Source organism: Pelophylax lessonae (assembly GCF_965119305.1).
Source record: "Pelophylax lessonae genome assembly, chromosome: 1".
In the NCBI taxonomy this organism is placed as follows: Eukaryota; Metazoa; Chordata; class Amphibia; order Anura; family Ranidae; genus Pelophylax; species Pelophylax lessonae.
This window is the reverse complement of record NC_138768.1, coordinates 266,838,623-266,858,499: the sequence shown is the minus strand read 5'-3', so window position 1 is coordinate 266,858,499 and position 19,877 is coordinate 266,838,623. Positions and strand designations below refer to the sequence as shown.

At 44.9% G+C, this 19,877-nt stretch overlaps 1 protein-coding gene across 1 annotated transcript in view; it reads right to left on the bottom strand.

The window, feature by feature from the left end:
* LOC309547579 (clathrin heavy chain 1-like) overlaps positions 1-19,877 on the bottom strand; it is a 280,201-nt gene that overhangs the window by 113,828 nt on the left and 146,496 nt on the right. The window contains exon 3 of the mRNA XM_082247451.1: positions 560-828. Coding sequence (XP_082103577.1) covers positions 560-828 — 269 coding nt within the window. The remainder of the gene's footprint in view (positions 1-559; positions 829-19,877) is intronic.

Here is a 19,877-nt window from a genome sequence, read left to right as displayed (position 1 = left end):
TCCAATCAGAGAATGCTTTGCATTTATTCAGAAAATGCAAGGCATGCTCTGAATGGAGCTCATACCAGGCAGGAGGCCCAGGAAACAAGAGGGGATCACTGAAGTAGCGGTGTCTACTTCAGCAATTTACAGCTTTCAGGGGCATCAGCCAGGTATGGTATATGCATAGTAACATTAGTTCAAGCTGGACCAATGTAACTATGCATACATTTTTACATGGAATTCATCTTTAAGAATTCCATTTTATTGTACGTAGACAGATAAGTCAAAATGAGGGCACTTGCATTGATTCCAGATTCTCTCTAAAGTGAGTAGCAATCAAAATGTTTTAATGCACATTAAAAAATACCAGTTATCTTTGCTGTGCACATGTTCCTTACCAAAGGTCCCCTCTAGAGGAACAGCAGCACTTCTAGAAAAGCAGAAAATTTGAGGCACCAAGACAACATGAACTATACATTTGATACTCAAAATCGTATGGTACCAAAAGCAAAATCACGCTCTTACCATACAGTACATAATAATACATAGTAAAACAAGATGTAATTTATGTAAATACCTGAGCAGAGATACCAATAAGCAGAAGCCACTTCTGTTGCTCATCTGTTCTATAATTGATGATCTGGCAGCCAGCAAGGCTTGCATGGCGATCAAACATTTTCTGTGGCTGGGAATCTCCTTCCATGCTCCAGTGGTATACGGCCGTCTCAGTCACCAAAGCTACAGTATTCACAGATATCCATTTCCAAAAAATGACCTCCTCTGACATGGTATGAGCCTTAACCTTGCTTTTCATCTCAATGTTAAAGATCTGAAGGGTTTTTCCAGCTGGAAAATAAGATATAATAACATAAAGCACTGCACCAGATACAGACATATATCTTAATTTTGAAGGGTTTGGAAGCAGTCCCAGTAAACAAATACATTAAATAAGGATGATTAGCGTGGATAATATAAATGGTTTTCTTAAGCTGGTTATAGACATTAGCAGACATTTTGATATGTACATATCTGAATTCATCAGAACACAGATCAACCAGGGAGCACGCACAAACGCGGCCACAAACATTCAAATACACAATAAGCATGCATGCTCATATCTATGAAGACAGAATGGGAAAATTGGCTTCACTGTCAGCTTATCTCAGGCAAAGTAACAGCAATGTCAAATTTTTCAGCATGATCAGTCCCTACTTTCATCCCTTCCCGAGACTGGGGAACTGAGGAAGAGATGTGTTCTGCTGGCGCCTATGGACAAGAGAGTAACAGGATCCACCAATTGCAGCTATAATACAGTCATTATGGAACCAGTGTTAATTTCCTTCAACTGAACATAAGAAAGAATGCATCCATAAAGGGTTGTGCATACTGTCCCACCAGATATTGTTCAAGCTTTTTGCCCTATAAAAGCATATCCTTATTTACTGTCCATCCTTGGGTTGTAAAAGGGGATAGGTGAAAACTGCAAAGCCTACAATCACTAAAATATTCTATATGCCAACAACTGTATTTTAAAAGTTATTTTCAAATATTTACATTGGCAGCTTTCATTATAAACAATTTGTGGCACGGCCACAATTCCAAAAAAGTTGGGACGCTGTGTAAAATCTACACAAAAACACAATGCAATCATTTGCAAATCTAATAGTGCATTCACAATTGAAAATAGAAAACATATTACATGTTTAAATAAGGAGAATGTATCACTTTAAGAAAAAAAAAAAAAGTTCTAAAAATTAATGGCAGCAACAAGTTTCAAAAAAGTTGGGACAGAGCCATATTTACCACAGTGTAGCATCCCCTCTTCTTTTAACACTGTAAATGTCTAGGCACTGAGGATACCAGTTCCTGTCTTAATTAGGATTTTTACTTCTCAACAGTCCTGGCTCTTTGTCATATTTTTTTTGTTTCAAGATGCGCCAAATATTTACAATTGGTGAAATCTCTGGACTGCAGGCAGGCTAGTAAAGTACCTACACTCTTCTACTACGAAGCTACACTGTTGTCATAGATGCAGTATGCAGTTTAGCATTGTCCTGTAGAAATATTGAAGGCCTTCCCTGAAAAAGATGTAATCTGGATGGGAGCATATGCTGCTCTAAAAATTGGATATATCTTTTAGCATTGATGGTGCCTTTCTAGATGTGTAAGCTGCGCATTCGATATGCACTAATGCACCCCCAAACCATCAGAGATGCAGGCTTTTAAACTGAGAACTGATAACAAGCCAGGAAAGTCCCTCTCTTTAGACCAGAGGACGCTGTACCCATGGTTGCCAAAAAGAATGTCAAATTTCATTTAATTTGACCACAAAACAGGTTTTCACTTTGCAGCAGACCATTTTAAATGAGCTTTGACCCAGAGAAGATGGCAGCGTTTCTGCATAATCAGATAGGACTTCCTCTTTGCATTATAGAGCTTTAACTTGCATTTTGGATGGCTTGGTGAACTGTGTCCACAGACAGTGTTTTTGGGAAATATTCCTAGCCCAATGAAGTGATGGCCATCATGCCTTAATGCAGTTTTATCCGAGGGACTTAAGATAACAATATTGTGTTTCGACCTTGTCCCTTGCAAACAAAGATTTCTCCATAAACTTTTGAAGATATAAACTGTAGATAATGATATATTAAAACGTCTTTGCAATTTTATTTTGAGGAACGTTATTCAGAAATTGTTTGAAAATTGGTCGACGCAGCTTTTCACAAACTAGTGAACCTCTGCCTATCTTTAGTTCCGAGACATTCTGACTCTCCAAGATGCTCTTTTTATATCCAATCAGGTTACTGACCTGTTAACAATTAACATAATTCGTTTCAAAATGTACTTCCAACTCTTCCTTGTTAGACTCACTTACTTCGCCAGCTAAAGGTGTTGCTGCCATGAATTTCAGGCTTACCTTATTTTTTCCTAAAATGGTATATTTTCTCAGTTTAAACATTTAAAGTATTTTTTATTTTGTGTTGTGAAAAAAATATGGATGTATGACATTTGCAAATCATTGCTTTCTGTTTTTATATAGAATTTACACAGCGTGCAAACATTTTTATAATTGGGGTTGTAACTGTGCGATGAAGGTCCTCCTTACCCAATCACTACTTAATATGAGCTACAACACCCTGTCTTATGCTCTCCAGCACTGTCACTCGATCACACGTATTCCAGAAACACTAACAAGGGGACTTACAATGGCCAGATTGTATTTATGTAAAGTCTTTATTCCAAAAGAAAAAAAAACAGTTCCTGTAATTGCCTATAATGTGTTACCTGGAATTTGGATTTAATTTGTTATTGCAGCTAACACTCCCCTCCTCTCAGATTAACAATTGCTGCTGTCCAAAGGTGTTTCTGTGCTCTTTCATCCAGAGTGGGGGCAGTCTAAGACAGCAATTGTGTTACTAGTCAGATCACCAGGTAAAAACAGATGGGGTGAGGGCGCTAAAAAAATAAAAATATTGCAGCCACCACATCGAAGGATTGGAAAAATGCAAGACGTAACATTTTTAGTTTTGGATTTCATACTGTTTAAAAGCTGGCCATACATCAGTGGAACTTGGTTTGAAAATTTTAGTTTTAGGAACATTTGATCAAAAACACTGAACAGATTCCACCATCTACACAATAGAGTTGGATGGTGGAATCCTCTTTGTTGTGTTGTATTTGGACAGCAGAACTCCACCGCCATCAGAATACACCGATTACTGCTGCAGCTGCTGATCGAAGCAAAATTTTCCCACAAGTCTGTTTGAGATCAATCTGTCCTTAGATTGATCTATGACTAGCTCCAGTGCAAGGATCAGGCAGAGCAGCAAAATGCTGGAAGCTTTGGCAAAAATGGCTTAAGCAAAAAAATGGATATGGCAAAAAAACTAAAAAAAAAGGGAGGGGGGGAGGGTTTGGCAGAGGACATAGAACTAATCACTAGTATTGACTGTTGTCTTTTAGCGAATATTAACCATTTTGTTTTTTACCATGGATGAGGAATAGGCTGCACTCCCATAAGATGCAATTTCAAAAAATATTTATTCAGGAGAAAAAAATAAAATAAGCACAGATGGTACAAGCCTTAGAGCAGTGGCCAAAAGGTTGACGCGTTTCACACGATTTGCGTGCTTTGTCAAAACCATGCAAGTCATGTGAAACGCGTCAACCTTTTGTCCTCGCTGTAAGGCTTGTACCATCTGTGCTTATTTTATTTATTTTCTCCTGAACAAACATTTTTTGAAATTGCATCTTACAGGAGTGCAGCCAATTCCTCATCCATTCATCCATGATTTTCTGCATCATTGGTAGGGCGTGCACCTCGGCTTGGATGTTTGTTCACTTTCAACCCAGCAGACTCATCTGGAGCAGCGTTACCTGCATCTAATTTTTTTACAATGCATTGTTGTGCATTGCTTCTGTGCGGATGGCCCTCTTGGTAGAGGCAGGGATCTGCCTCATGCCAGAGCCTCCAGCAAAGAAAAAAAATGAGCAGCACAGTTGTGACTTCAGCAAATCTAACTCGAATCTCCTGAGACTAGTGGTCAATAGGCAGCAGAGCTGTAAATTCGTAATGCAGGTATACAGTTATGAGACTATAAGCATAAGAGTGACCTAAAAGACAAAAAACTTTTTCCCCCCATTTTGGATAGAGCAAGGGGAGGCTATAATCCCTGTAAAATTTATTTTCGCCATCTGTGTCCTATTGGGGAGATTTCTTTTCACTTCTTGTCCCATAGCCAAAAAAGGAAATGAGAGAATAATCCCTTGCTGTCACCAGGATATGTGGTGGGTAGGAAAGTGCGCTGATTCAATATAGGGTGTGCTGCTACCTTAGAGTGTATGTTGTAGAATAGGTAAAGAAATCAGGTGCGCTGCCCTAGTGATATTCATATATGCCCTTAACGTTTAACTTCTGGTAAGAGGCCAAGCTGGTGGTGGGACTTTGCACCTTCCAATCACAGTTCACCTTTCCCCAAGCTGGAAGTTTTTGTCACCATTTTTTGCACTTTATTTATGGACTTATAATATGGACGTTTATTGCACATTGGTGTATCACTAGTCACCTTCTGGACATTTTTTGTTTTACAAGATTTGCATACGTTTTCATTTTTTTGCATTATTATTGCATTTTTGGTTTATTTGTTTACATCATTTTGTATGTTGCACATATGCACTAGGGCAGCGCACCTGATTTCTTTACCTATTGTCACCAGGATAACCAGAACTAGTGTCCCAAATTGGAAGATTTCCCCTCCATTACTGTTCTGGGGACACCCCAAAATTTGGGATTTTCTTTTACTTTCACTTTCGGTGATAATAGTAAACAGGACAAATAGAGAGGGTGAATCTCCCTAACAGAGCCTAGACAGCAATAAAAACCTGGCAGATGTTCTAATCCCTCTCAACTCTATACAAAACTGGAAAAAAAAAATTGCCTTTGATTATACTTTATTACTTCTAGATGGTGCCTAAAAAACATTCCACATTTTAAATGTTTTAGCTGTTTCACTTTAAAGTTAGTAAAAATTATACATCAGCACCTTAAAGCGGAGTTCCACCCAAAAGTGGAACTTCCGCTTTAAGGCCTCCTGACATGCCACATTTGGCATGTCATTTTTCTGGGAGGGGGAGAGCAGGTGTCTAGATTTGACAGGTGCCTACACCCTCTGCCGCTCGGGCAGCCTAGGCAGCTCCAGCAGAAGTTCTCCTCTCCCCCTCCTTCCCTCCTATCTTCTGGGATATGTCCATGCAGGACGCGTGCACACCCGGCCGTGAAGCCACAAGTGGCCACAGTGGGGTGTCCACACTAGAGATGCCGGCGCCACGGGGAGAAGAGTGAGAGTACCGAGGCTCCTGCCGGCCGCATCGCTGAATCATGGGACAGGTAAGTGTGTGTTTACTAAAAGTCAGCAGCTACACTTTTTGTAGCTGCTCACTTTAAACACCAAAAAGGGTGGAATGCTGCTTCAATGCTTGCTGCATAAGATCTTGATATACTGTTAAATGTAATTTGGCACTAGGCTACATCACGTGTAGTGTCTGAATGCTTAATATGCTAAACCCACCAGGACTTCTGTAGTTTAGGCAAACTTAAAAGGACTTTTTACTTTCAATGGAATTTGGCTCAGCCCCAGTAAACAGTAGGCAAAGGAGAGATCTCTAAAAGTAAAATGGCAACATGTCCTACTTCATCTGCTGAATTACCCCATTTCATACGTACAAGGAAATGTACAATATCCCCCAGCACCTTATGGATAAATGATAATTACATAATGCCAGATCTATGCAAATATTAATTACACCAAGCATCTTGGAACTATCCACCCAAACCCAGAGGATTCATTTCCAAAATACAGGCTGTGACCTCATGTGGAACATGTGAGGTCTAGTGGAAAGGATAAACGGTTTCCTCTTTAATAAAAAAAACTAGTTAAACATATTAAAAGATCACTCTTATGATTTAAAAACACCATAATCTTGTAAAGTATAAAATAAAAAAATATGGCTTTAAAAACATTAAAATGACAAAGCACATTCTGTGTTCCACAAATATACAGGTGCATTTCATAAAATTAGAATATCGTCAAAAAGTTAATTTATTTCAGTAATTCAATTCAAAAAGTGAAACTCATTTTACATACGAGTGAAAAACAGACTAGTGCGCTCAAAAGAAATATACATAAACACACACTTTGGGAAAGAATAGTGATGTGAAAATGTTTTTAAACCAAAAATTATTGCCATATACCACAAAGTGCAGGAAAATAAAGCATAAACGGTGCCATAGAAAAAAAAAAAAAAACATTCAAAAAAGGTTTTCAAGAAAATATATAGTCACTGATGAACAATGAAATGTTTGTAAAACTTTTAGGATAAATTCCAGAAAGTGATTCCTTTACAATGAATGAATCCACACCACCTGCGTTATTGAGTGCTGCATGCAGCCCCACAGTGTCCACACAAGAGGATAAGGTGGCTGCTTACCAGAAACCAATGATCAGATAGCCCGTGATATCAAATACACCAGGAATGGACTGGCCCCAGTAGACAAAGGGATCTACTTACACAACGACAATCTTTTGCTCAATGGACTTCATATACGTTCAGGGCTTTCCAGAACTCACATACAAATGAATAAACAGCTTGATAGTCCATTACCTTAAAACTTATTTAATTAAGTAGGTTGCACTTACATGTATGTGGACGAAAAACAGGCATTAACGAGTGTGCATGGCTGCCTGCAGTGCGGACCGTGCGTGGTGACCACCTCGGGGATGCCCCACTAGAGACACAACTGATGAAACACCTCCTGATGAAGGGACCACTCCCCTTGGTCTAACGCCTGCCAACTGAGGTAATCCGCCTGCCAGTTTTCCATCCCAGGAATGTGTACGGCGGAGAGGGCTGGAACAAACCATTCTGCCCACCTTAGAATGCCGGCTACCTCCAGAGCCTGCAGGACACTTCTTGTGCCCCCCTGGTGATTGACAAACCATGGCTGTGGCATCGTCCAACTGAATGCACACTGGAAATCCCTGAAGACGATCCGGCCAATGTTCCAGGCACAGTCTGATCTCTCAGAGTTTCAAGACATTGATCGGTAGTCTGGATTCTTCCAGTGTTCAGACTCCTTGAGCAGAAATGTTGCCGAGGACGCCTCCTCAGCCAGACAGGTTGGCATCCGAGGTGACCTCTGTCCAATACAAGGGGAGAAAGGATTTGCCCAGCCGAAGTACCAAAGAATGAAGCCACCATATCAGGGACTCTCTCATTACCCAGCTCAGCCGGATCAGATTGTCCAAAAACTGTGGATCCTTGTCCCATTTGGCCAGAATCTCCCTTGCAGGGACTGTGCAAACGGAACCGCCTCGAAGGCAGACACCATCAGGCCCAGCACTCGCATTCAAGTCCGGAGGGAATACAATCTGCTGGACACGAATTATAGCCTGCAGTTTCTGGAGTTTGTCCAGAGGAAGGAGCACTCTGGCTAAGGCCGAGTCCAGAGTCAGGCCCAGATAGTCCAGCTTTGTGGACGGAACCAGAGCAGACTTCTTAAAATTCAGAATCCAGCCAAACTCCCTCAGAGTTCGTTTGGTGATTTCCAGGTTTTCCACCAGAGCAGTAGGGGACTCCGCTCGTAGAAGGAGGTCATCCAAGTAGCCCAGTACCGTGATCCTCCATTGGCGTAACAATGCAAGCACCATGGGCCAACATTTTCATGAAGACCCGAGGAGCAGAAGCAAGACCAAAGGGTAATGCCCCAAATTGATAATGCTCCCCTCTCACAGCAAAGCAGAGGAAGCGCTGGAGATCGACACATATTGGAATGTTAAGGTAAGCATCCTTGATGTCGATGGAGGCAAGAAAAATCACTGATACAGGGAAGCCACCACTGTGCGAACGGACTCCATTCTGAACTTCTGCACTCACACAAAGAAGTTCAGCGCCTTGTGGTCCAGAATTGGGCATACCTTGTCTTCCTTCCTGGGAACTGTAAACAGGTTTGAGTAAAAACCCCTAAAAATGTTCCAAAGTTGGAACAGGAACCATCGCCCTCTAAAGTTAAAGGTCTTGCACAACCCCAAAAAGAGCATATAAGCGGACCTGGGACAGTCGCACGTTAGAAGGAAGAACCTTACTGGAGAGTAAGAATGAAACTCGATCTTGTAGCTGGACTGAATGACCACGTGGACCCACCTGGCTAATACCAGGTGAGTCCACGGGTCTGGGAACCAGTGCAGACTCCCCCCCCCCACCCCAGATACGGGTGAGGGTGCAGCCTTCATGCTGAAAGAGCCTTGTCCTCGGGTCTGGAGAAGCCCGCTCTTGACTTGCCAGACCAAGCTCGCTTGGGTCCTCCAGAGGAGGCCATGAAAGGCTCCGATCCCTTGTCAGTCGACCCTGAGGGACGAAAAAACTTCTTATGAGCCGAGAAGGAGGACCCACGTCTACGACAAGGGTCCTTACCCTTAGTAGCCTGCAGAAGAAAGGTATTCTTCCCCCCCTGTGAGACCTTTAATGAGCTCATTCAAGGTAGCACCAAACAGGCGATCTCCTTGAAAGGGAAGATCAGTCAAGGACTTTTTAGAAGTCTGGTCCCCAGACCAGCATTTGAGCCGAAAGACATGATGAAGGACCACTGCGAAAACAGAGAGCCGAGCCACTAGGGGAGCCCCATCCAAAAGAGACTTTACAGATAAACTGCAGCCCCTGGACCAGCTGGTCCACCAGCTCAGCAAAGGCAAGGGGGAGCTGTTCCCCCACCAGGTAACGGCGCAAAAATTTCAGCCAAGCGCTCACTCGACAGAGGAAGACTGGCGTGCTGCTCTCCTAAGGTAGAGAACTCCAAAACGGGTGCATGAAAGAAAGGAAAAGGAGGCGCAAACACCTAGTGCATTACCCGTGGTACTGTTTAAAATTATTTAATAAAATGCTAAATGCATACTCACAAACATGAATAGAAATCGTGTTACAAATTCCCGTCACACGTATGTTAGAACATGTCCTGGAAATTGCGACCGCTAACGCGTTTTCAGAGTCAAGCTCCCTTCCTCAGAGCTGGTCAGGTCATAGCAGATTGAAGTATAAATATAGAGAGTAGCTCAATGTGGAGGAAGATTGAGCTACTCTCTATTTATACTTCAATCTGCTATGACCTGACCAGCTCTGAGGAAGGGAGCTTGACTCCCGAAACACGTTAGCGGTCGCAATTTCCAAGACATGTTCTAACATACGTGTGACGGGAATTTGTAACTCGATTTCTATTCTTCATGTTTGTGAGTATGCATTCAGCATTTTATTAAAGAATTTTACAGTACCACAGGTAATGCACTAGGTGTTTGCGCCTCCTTTTCCTTTCTTTCATGCAACGGCGCAAAAGCCTACAGAGTCAGAGTCTACAACATCAGGGAAGTAGTGAATATCGGCCTCAGTGCTGAACCAGCCAGGGTGTACATATTGCAGGCCACAGCCTCCACCTTCTTATCAGCCAGGTCCTTAAAGGTCGGGAACTCTTGAACCGGAATCATGGTTGCTTTGTTTAATCTGGAAACCTGAGGGTCCACCACCAGTGGAACAGCCCACTACTTAAGAAGGGACTCCTCAGATGTATCGCCTAGCAAAATTGCTTAGGGACCCCAAGGGGACGCTTTGGTCGCCCCCAATATTTAGTGACAATTCTGTCAAAATAGGAGGAGAAAGGGAACACCTTTTCCGCTCTGGATAGCTTGTGAATAATAAAAGGGAACCTGCACCTTCGCCGCAGCTTCAGCTGTGTCCTCCATCTTTAAGGTCTCACTCGCAGATACAATATGCGTCCATCAGCACCTTTTCGGACGCGGTTGCAGAAGTGGAGGAATCCTCACCATCTGAGGATTCAGGGCGCTTGGTCACAGACCCAACAGGGTGACCCGCGGCTGCCGAAACTGATTCAAGATCTGATGAGACAGATGAGGCAGGGTGCGCTTTTTGCCAGCCCATCGCCCAAAAGTCACCTCCACCCAAAACAACAAGGACTCCAGGACCGCCGTCAGCGCATCAATGGATGGATGGGACCCTGAGGGCCCCCCAGCCTCAGAGAGGGGATGAGGTGGGGAGATGTGCTCCAAAGACTCCATGAGTCACCAGGGGGACCCAACAAAATGTGTAAAACACTGCTAAGGGACAACCCCCACTGCTCTGGCAGCCCACCCAGTTGCCAGCCACAGAGCACCAATCGATCTTCAGCAGAGAGGGAGAGAACCCCACCAGACTCCCCACCCGGCACCACAGCCACCAGGAGTAGCTGCACTGCACAAACAGCGATCAGGAAATTAAAAGATCAAGGTGTCAGCACCAGGGGATAAGGAGGAGCTCCCACCGCCAAAATCATCAACGCTATTTTCAATGGCAAACCACTGAAAAATGGCCCCCGCACTACACAAACATGGCCGCATTAAGCAGAAAATGGCGGCGCCACAAGGCTCCCAGGAGGGATCCTTAAGCCCCAGAAAAAAAGGAACAAGCAGGAAGGAGAAGCCGGCAGGAGCCCCCACTAGATACAGCCCCCCCCCCCACAGCCGATCGCCGGCGGCATTCCCCGCCCCCATCGCCAGCACAGCACCATGCCCCCACCGTAGGCGGTGGACCAGGCCACCCCACAGGGACCACCACACTGATAAGGGGGGTGCCCAATGAGAAGGAGAGAAACCCAGGGGTCCGACCGCCCCATAGAGGGGCCCCACTTCCACCCCAAAACCCTCCAGGGGGAGAGGGAGGACAGTCACTTTCCATACCAGGAACCAGGCGGGCACCGCTCCAGGCAGAACCTCCTCTCCATTGAAATGAGGGGCTGTCGGCCAGAAGAAACATTGTGACTCAGGCCGAGACAGTCATATGCGATCTCGCGAGCCGTTTAACTCGCAGGCCAGCCCCCGTTCAGTGGGGCTATGTCACGGCCGATCTAGCGCAGGACTTAGGTCTGTGCGTGCGTGCTTGCTAGCCAGACTGGGGTGACAACTGGATCTAGATTATCCAGCCCGTCGCCGAATCCGGCAGTTGACTGTAGATCTCACAGGAAAAAATCAGGGAAGAAAAAAAACATCTATCTAAAAAGGAAAAAAATAGCCAGGAACAGAGATCCCAGCAAGGAACTAGGTCCTTACGCCTGACTAGGCAGAGAAACTGAGTACATATAGCAGAGAGAGGGAGTATACCCCCTGGGACTGCCAATAGGCGTAGCAAGACTTTTTTTTATGCCTAGTGTCCTACTCCTGTAGGGGGCAGCATAACCCAATGGTTAAGATGATCAGGAGCTGTGTCCGTCAATGAACGAAAGAGAAATTCAATTTCAAACTGAATGGGTTGTTTTACAAGGTGATCGTTTACAAATCACTTTAAGATGGCTCCCCTATGGAGGAGCAACAGAGGCACCCTATGACAGCAGCACTCTCTGGAGAGGGTAGTGTTAAACTATAGTCTAACTCTAGCTAACGTTTTTTGGCAGTTATAGAAACTTTTATTTTTCTATGGGGATAAAGGATTTTTCTTTGGGGATAAAAGATTTACGAAATGAACGCTTACCCATGTAAGCACCCCTAAAATGGGTTATCTCAATCATCTACCTTCCACTTTTGTTGCACAGTCTGGGCCCCTTTACACTGCTCCGTTGAAAAAATGAGGTGAAAAAAAAAATGGATTTTTGTAAGATCTTACCGTAAAATCCTTTTCTCTTAGCTCATTGACAGACGTAGTCCTCTTGATTAATATCAAATTGGGTTATACTGCCCTCTACAGGAGTTGGACACTAGGCAGAAAGAAAACATTCTGGCCACACCTTAGGGGCAGTCCCAGAGGGTGTATCCTCTTCCTGTCTGCTACAGGAAATCAGTTATGTCCCAAAGCAGTGTCAGAGAATTTAACCCAACCCAACTCAAAAGTAGAGGGGCGGGTACTACGTCTGTCAATGAGCTAAGAGAAAAGGATTTTACGGTAAGATCTTACAAAAATCCATTTTTCTCTGTCGCTCATTGACAGACGTAGTCCTCTTGATTAATATCAAATTGGGACGTCCAAAATCAGTGCCACAAATGAGGGGTGGGAACAGAATCAAAATCCAGAAGGCCCAACCGGAGCCAACCAGAAGTATCAAGGGACTCATCGAGCAAACAGATGAGACCTACCCAACAAACCCTCGAGGTAGACCAACAGTCTCCTCAAACAGCGGCCTGCAGGAACCTTGCGGCCAAAAGAGGCATCTGACGATGCCATCACATAAACCTTATACAATATTGTAAAGGTATGAACCGACGATCAAGTAGTCGCCTTGAAAACCTGGATCGCTGACGCCTGATGGCGGAAGACCCAGGAAACACTAAGCGCCCGAGTAGAGTGCGCCTTAACAGGGAACGGGGGATCCCGACCCTTAGATAGAATAAGCCTATACCACCGTCTGTCTGATCCATCTAGAGATGGTCGCGGCAGAAAACAGGCAACCCCTTCTTAGGGCCATCCGTGATCACAAACAGTGAATCCGTATTATGAAATGAATCCGTAGTATTCAAGTATACCCCGATTGCCCGAACTACATCCAAGGAATGCAACGCGAATTCTCAAGGATGACTGGGCTTAGGACACAGGGAAGACAATACCATGTCCTCATTCAAATGAAACTTTGAAACCACCTTAGGAAGGAAGGATGGATTCGGACGAAGAACAACCTTATCCCTATGAACCACCAGATATGGGGAACAACAGGATAATGCAGCCAGTTCTGACACCCTGCGTGCAGAAGTGATAGCCACCAAGAAGGCCACCTTCTGGGATAAAGTAAGCAAGGGAATCTCCCTGATATTTTCAAAGGGAGGTTTCTGAAGAACCGACAGCACCAACTTAAGATCCCAGGGTGGTAAAGGTGCGCGCACTGGCGGAGCCAGGTGTCGCACCCCCTGGATGAAATTCCGCACCAAGGAATGAGTAGCCAAAAGCTTCTGAAAGAAGATTGCTAATGCTGAAACCTGACCCTTGATAGCACTCAAGGCCAGCTTCTGCTCAACCCCCTGTTGCAGAAAGGCCAATATTCGGCCCACCGAATAACAACGTGGAGGGAACCCAAGGGATTCACACCACGCAATCTAAGACAGGGCTCGACAATCCCCAGGCGCCAGGTCGCATTTGCGACTAGAATTAGCAACCTGGCGCCTGGGGGTGCCCTGCAGAAGGTGTCCTGTCATTTTTGCCCGGACTTCCACGCACGGACTTCCGGGCCGTCCGAAAATTGAGGCCCCGGCTTTTCGGCCTACTTGAGATGACAGGCTTCCAATGGGGAACTGGCGCCCTCTTGTGGAGGCCGGGAGTAATGACTGTTGTAATGACTGTTTCCACTGCCTTTTTGTTCTCAATTCATTCATTACCATCTCCCTGTCCAGTTAGTTACCTTTGACAGGGAGTGTGGTTATTATTATTTAATTTATTTTTTAAATGTAAAAAAAAAAAAAATATATATATATAGCCTTTTTTTTTTTTTCCTCATCGCCATGCCACAGCCGAAGGCCCCTTTCACACGGGCTGTCTGATCAGGTCCGCCTGTCAGTTTTTCAGGCAGACCTGATCGGACCCTTGATTCTCCTCTATGAAGCAGTAATCTGCCGCCATCTGATCCTGTCCACCAAAAGCAGACGGATGGTGGTTCTATTTTCTATCCATCCCGTGGATCGGATCAGATGGCATCGGATGGAAAGAGACAAACAGTCTGTTTTCATCCAATTGTGCTATAGAGGAGAGTGGGGTTCTAGTCGTATTTATGTGTAAATTTAGTATCCGTTTTATTAAATAAAGCTTGGTTGTTAGTTTAAAAAAAAAAAAAAACTGGCTCCTAACTTTAGCTGGCTCCTAGATTTCAGGAAAATTTGTCAAGCCCTGATCTAAGACTTCCATGTGCGATGATAAATCTTTCTGGAAGTCGCTTTTCTTGCTTTAACTAGAGTAGGAATAACTGAAGCTGACAATCCCCTGTCCTTCAGCACCTGGGTCTCAATAGCCAGGCCATTAATGCCAGCGATCGTAAAGCAGGATGGAAGATCGGTCCCTGCGACAGCAGATCCTCCCTGAGAGGAAGTCGCCAAGGAACGTCTGCGACCAGCCTGACCAGGTCGGAGTACCAGGCCCGACTAGGCCAGTCCTGAGCTACCAGGATAACTGGGATTCCCTCCACCTCTATCCTGCGAAGAAGCTTCAGCAGCAACTTGAGAGGAGGGAAGGCATACAGTAGCTGATACTGCCCCCACGGGGCGATCAGCATGTCTGCGGCGTCTGCTAGAGGATCGCGGGAGCGAGCCACAAACCTCCGCACTTTCCTGTTGAGCCGAGATGCCAACAGATCCCATTCGGGGTGCCCCAACGGAGGCACAGTTGGTGGAATACCTCTGGAAGAAGAGATCATTCCCCTTGATCCAGAATCTGACGGCTGAGATAATCTGCCTGCCAATTCACCCCCGTAATGAATACCGCAGAGAGAGCTGGAACAATCGTTCCGCTCAACGAAGAATGCTGGCCACTTCTATGGCCGCCAGGACACTCCTGGTGCCCCCTTGATGATTGACATAAGCCACTGCTGTGGCATTGTCCAACTGGATCCGAACCGGGCTGCCCTGGAGCTGCTCGGTCCAGTGAATCAGACAAAGTCTGATCGCTCTCAGTTCCAATCCATTTATCGGTAACCTGGACTCTTCCAGGGACCAAAGCCCCTGAGCGGATAATTTGCCGAGAATTCCTCCCCACCCGGATAGACTGGCATCCGTGGTGACAATCGTCCAATCTATTGGAAGACATAACCTCCCCTGCTGAGCATCGGAGACCGAAGCCACCAGACCAGAGACTTCCTGGTCCGTTCGCTCAGTCGGATCCGATTGTCCATGGAATCTGGATTCCGATTCCATTTGAGAAGAATTTCTTTTTGAAGGATTCGGGTATGGGACTGGGCAAATGATACTGCTTCGAAGGAAGCCACCATCAAACCCAGGACTCTCCTGCAAGTTCGAAGGGAAGGCCAGTTGTCAGATAGTAACAACTAAATCGTTGATTGAATTTTCTGGAGTTTCTCCGCAGGGAGAAACACTTTTGCCCTGGATGTGTCTAAAAATTAGACCCAGATATTCCAGCCTCCTGGTGGGAACCAGAAAAAACTTCTGTAAGTTCACCAGCCACCCGAACTCTTGCAAAGAGGTTATGGTGATCTCCAAGTTAGCAACAGAGTCTGCGGAGACTCTGCACGGAGCAGAAGATCGTCTAGGTAACCTAGAATCGATATGTCTCGTTGCCGCAACAGCGCCAACACTGGGGCCAACACCTTTGTGAAGACCCGAGGAGCCGAGGCGAGACCAAAGGGTAACGCCACAAACTGATAATGGTTCTCTTTACGGAAAAACGCAGGAAACGCTGATGTCCTGCGTAAATAGGAATGTGAAGATAGGCATCCTAGATGTCTATGGACGCCAGAAAATCCCCCTGATGCAGGGAGGCCGCTACTGTGCGAATGGACTCCATCTTGAATTTTTGTACCTTGACAAAAAGATTGAGTGCTCTTAAGTCCAGAATTGGACGCACCTTGCCCTCTTTTCTGGTATTGTGAAAAGGTTTGAATAAAACCCTTGAAAACGATCTGTCCAAGGAACGTGGACCACCACTCCATGTTGCATTAAATCCGTGACCGCCCCCCGCAAAGCTTCTAGGCGATCCGGGGATAGTCGGATCTTGGGAGGGGAAGAATCGCACCGGTGGGAAAGATTGAAACTCGATCTTGTACCCTTACCTCCTGACTTCGCGAACCCAATTGTCCGGGATTCTGGAAAGCCATGGATCCGGAAACCAGCGAAGACATCCCCCCACCCCAAGTATGGGTGGGGGCGCACTTACAGGCTTTAATAGTCTTATCTTCAGGTTTGGAAGAGCCGAACTCTTGTTTGCCCGACCAGCACCCCCAGAAACCTCCTGAAGGAGTTTTGGAGGGCTTCGCTTTATCGCCCGTCCCAGTGGAGCGAAAAAGGAAGACCCCGTCTTTGACGAGGTCCCTTGCCCTTAGTGCTCTGTGGCAAAAAAAGTGCTCTTGCTTCCAGTGAGATCCTTGATAATCTCATCTAAGGTGGCCCCAAATAGGCGATCCCCCTGAAAAGGGAGATTAGCCAAAGCTTTTTTGGAACCTTGGTCCGCCGACCTACACCTTAGCCACAGTACACGCCTGAGGACGACTGCTGAAATTGATGCCCGCCCCAACAATGGAGTGGCGTCTAGAGCAGCGTCACAGACAAACTGTAGCCCTTGTATCATCTGCTCCAGCAGGTCTGATAAAGCCGGGGGGATGCTTCTCCCCTCTAAGTCCCGGCGTAACAACTTGGTCCATTCTGTCAATGTTTGTAAAACCAAACCAATTGCAATCACTGGTCTAAAAAGCTGACCCAGTCAAGGAAAAGATGGCGCGAGACACAGCTTCCACCTTGCGATCCACCGGATCCCTAAAGGACGGAGCGTCCTCCAATGGGATAACCGTAGCTTTATTTAATCTGGAAATTGGTAAATCCACCACAGGTAGCACTTTCCATTTCTTGAGGAGGAATTCCTCAAACGGATAACGCCTAATAATGCGTTTGGAAAAAAACAGGGGTTTGTTTTGAATGACCCCATTCTTCTTTAATGCTATTACCAATACATTTGGGCAAAAGAAAACACTTTCGCCATTTTGGTCCGTTTATTAGTACCAAAAGGGATCTCAGTCTCACAATTAGTGCGTTCACCAACGCTTCTTCTTGGGCTATGGCGGATGCCGAAACGCCCTCCTCACTGTCTGAGGAGACAGTACCTGAGACACCAGCCCCAGATGAGGGACCTGCACTTGCAGTGACAGGTTCAGACTCTGAATCTGAAGTTTCAGATGAATTTAGGGGTAGGCGGGGGTCGCTTCCTTGCGTCCCATCCCTGACAGGCCACTTCTACCCGGGATATAAAAGACTCCACAACCGCTGATCATGCATCAATAGTAAGTGGGGAACTGGAGGGTCCTGCAGCCACTCGAGGGGATCAGGTGGGGATAGATGTGTGGCAGGGTCCATGCTAATCCAGGACACTTTGCCAGTAAAAAAACTTGAAAATAAAAATATACATATTTTTTCTCTTTTTTTTATCTGTAATCCCCCAGCGCAACAGCGCCCCTCAGCGTACCTGCTCTGGACCCCCACAGCGAGAGAGAGACCCCAAGGGCTCACCACCTGATGCAGAGAAGCTTCAAACTGCTCCCAGCGTTGTCCATCCATATTAATCAAGAGGACTAAGTCTGTCAATGAGCGACAGAGAAAATTTGTTTTTGCGAAGTTTTCTGGACTTAACACACTGCACCTGCAGCCCACTGGTGTGAAGAGTTCCATAGTAGGTAAAGGGATACATCTTCCGCTCTTTTATCTCAAAAATGAATCAAAATGGCTCATTATGAAAGGGCCCTAAAGGAAGAGAAATACCAACAGAATAAACCGGTAAAAAAAAACAAAACAAAAAAAAAAAACTGAATAATGATTTTCAAAGGACCCAACTGATTTCAGCAGTATTTGGAAATATTCATTACACATATAAAGACCTCAGTGGTCACAGAGATGAGAATGAGGATGCATCTACTGGCTTAGTTGAATAATTCCAGCAGATGGGCTTTGACTCTTGAGACAAGATTTATACTGGGAGTGAGCCTCCTAATAAAACAGGCATAAACATTTGACACAGGCAATGCAACCACTCAGTCATATCCACTCACATACTGTCTATGGCCAGCTTAAAATGTTCCGCAGTTCTGATCAGCTTTTGGAACTCCATCATCAATTATCAAGTGTTTTTTTGTCTAAGTGTGACAAAGTGTCATTGTGCCAGGGAGGTAGGGGTAATCTCCCCAAAAGGAGCCAGATTCTAAACTGTTCTGCACACTAATCAATAAATATTAACTTGGACTTTTGGATCTGCAAGCTAAGCCTGATTTAGGTAAAACAAAATATACAATCCCAATTAAACTCAAAAAGGGAAAGAAAGATTTGCATTCATTTACTGTACATGCACAGAAAGATTAAATACAAAATGATTTACATGCCCTAAAAACGGGTAGGAAAATGTTTCAGGATTCATAAACATAAAAAACAATAATAAACAAAGACATGGATGGTAAAAATGTATGAAAACAACATTATGCTCTTCTTTTGGTATTTAGTGGACATATAATTTAATTCTGCCAAAAACCTTCTTACATTGATAAAGACATGGTTGGAAGACAACCTTGCTTACTATTCTTGCCTGATTTTTCCACAACTTGCCTGACAGACTTTTTACATATTTTATTAAAATAGTCCATAAAAATGTAAATGGTAAGATGTCAACTAACATGCATATTCTGGACATATAGGAGGTAAAAGCCTGGAATTTCATATTCCTAATTAATGGGCAACTGGCACATTACCACCTATGCATGGCATTAAAACAGCTTTCATGCTCAGAAGACAAAGCTTTAAAAGCATTTCCCAATTAGAAAAATTGGATTTTTGACTTACTGTAAAATCCATTTATCTGATGCTCATTGAATGATACAGCTCTTCGTCTTCATGACCATAGGGTTATGCTGCCCCCTACAGGAGTTGGACACTAGGCATAGAAAAAAAAGCTGCAGGTATTCAATTTTGTAACAAGCAGTGTCAGAAGAAAAAAACCCAACTCCAAAGAGGGGCGGGTGCTGTGTCCGTCAATGAACATCAGAGAAATGGATTTTACAGTCAAAAATCCCATTTTCTCTTTCATTCACTGACATACAGAGCTCTTCATCTTCATGACAGTAGGGACGTCCCAAAGCAGTGTCAAACATGATGGGGGGGGGGGGACAGCAGAAAATCAAACTTCCCCAAGGCTAAACATAGCCAACCAGGTAACTTGGAGCTCAACTGTGAAAAACTGAAGCTCACCTATAAAAAAAAAAAAAAAAACCCTCAAAGAGGACAAGTCCTCTACACAGCAGCCTGCAAAACTTTGCGGCCAAAAGAAGCATCCACAGATGCCAACACATCCACTTTATAAAACTTTGCGAATGTGTGCACAGACAACTAGGTGGCCTCCTTGCAATTCTGCACCCCTGACGCCTGATGACGGAAGGCCTAAGGGGCGCTAAGTGCCCGAGTAGAGTGCGCCCTGACAGGGAAAGGAGGAACCTGACCCTTAATATAATAAGCCTGAACCACAGTCTGTCTGATCCATCTGGAAATGGCCGCAGCAGAAGCATCCAGCCCCTTGCAGGTCCATCCGTGAGGACATATAGGGAGTTTGACTTCCTAAATGACTCCATAGCTGCCAGGTACACCCCGATTGCCCAAACCACATCCAGGGAATGCAAGGCAACTTCTGTA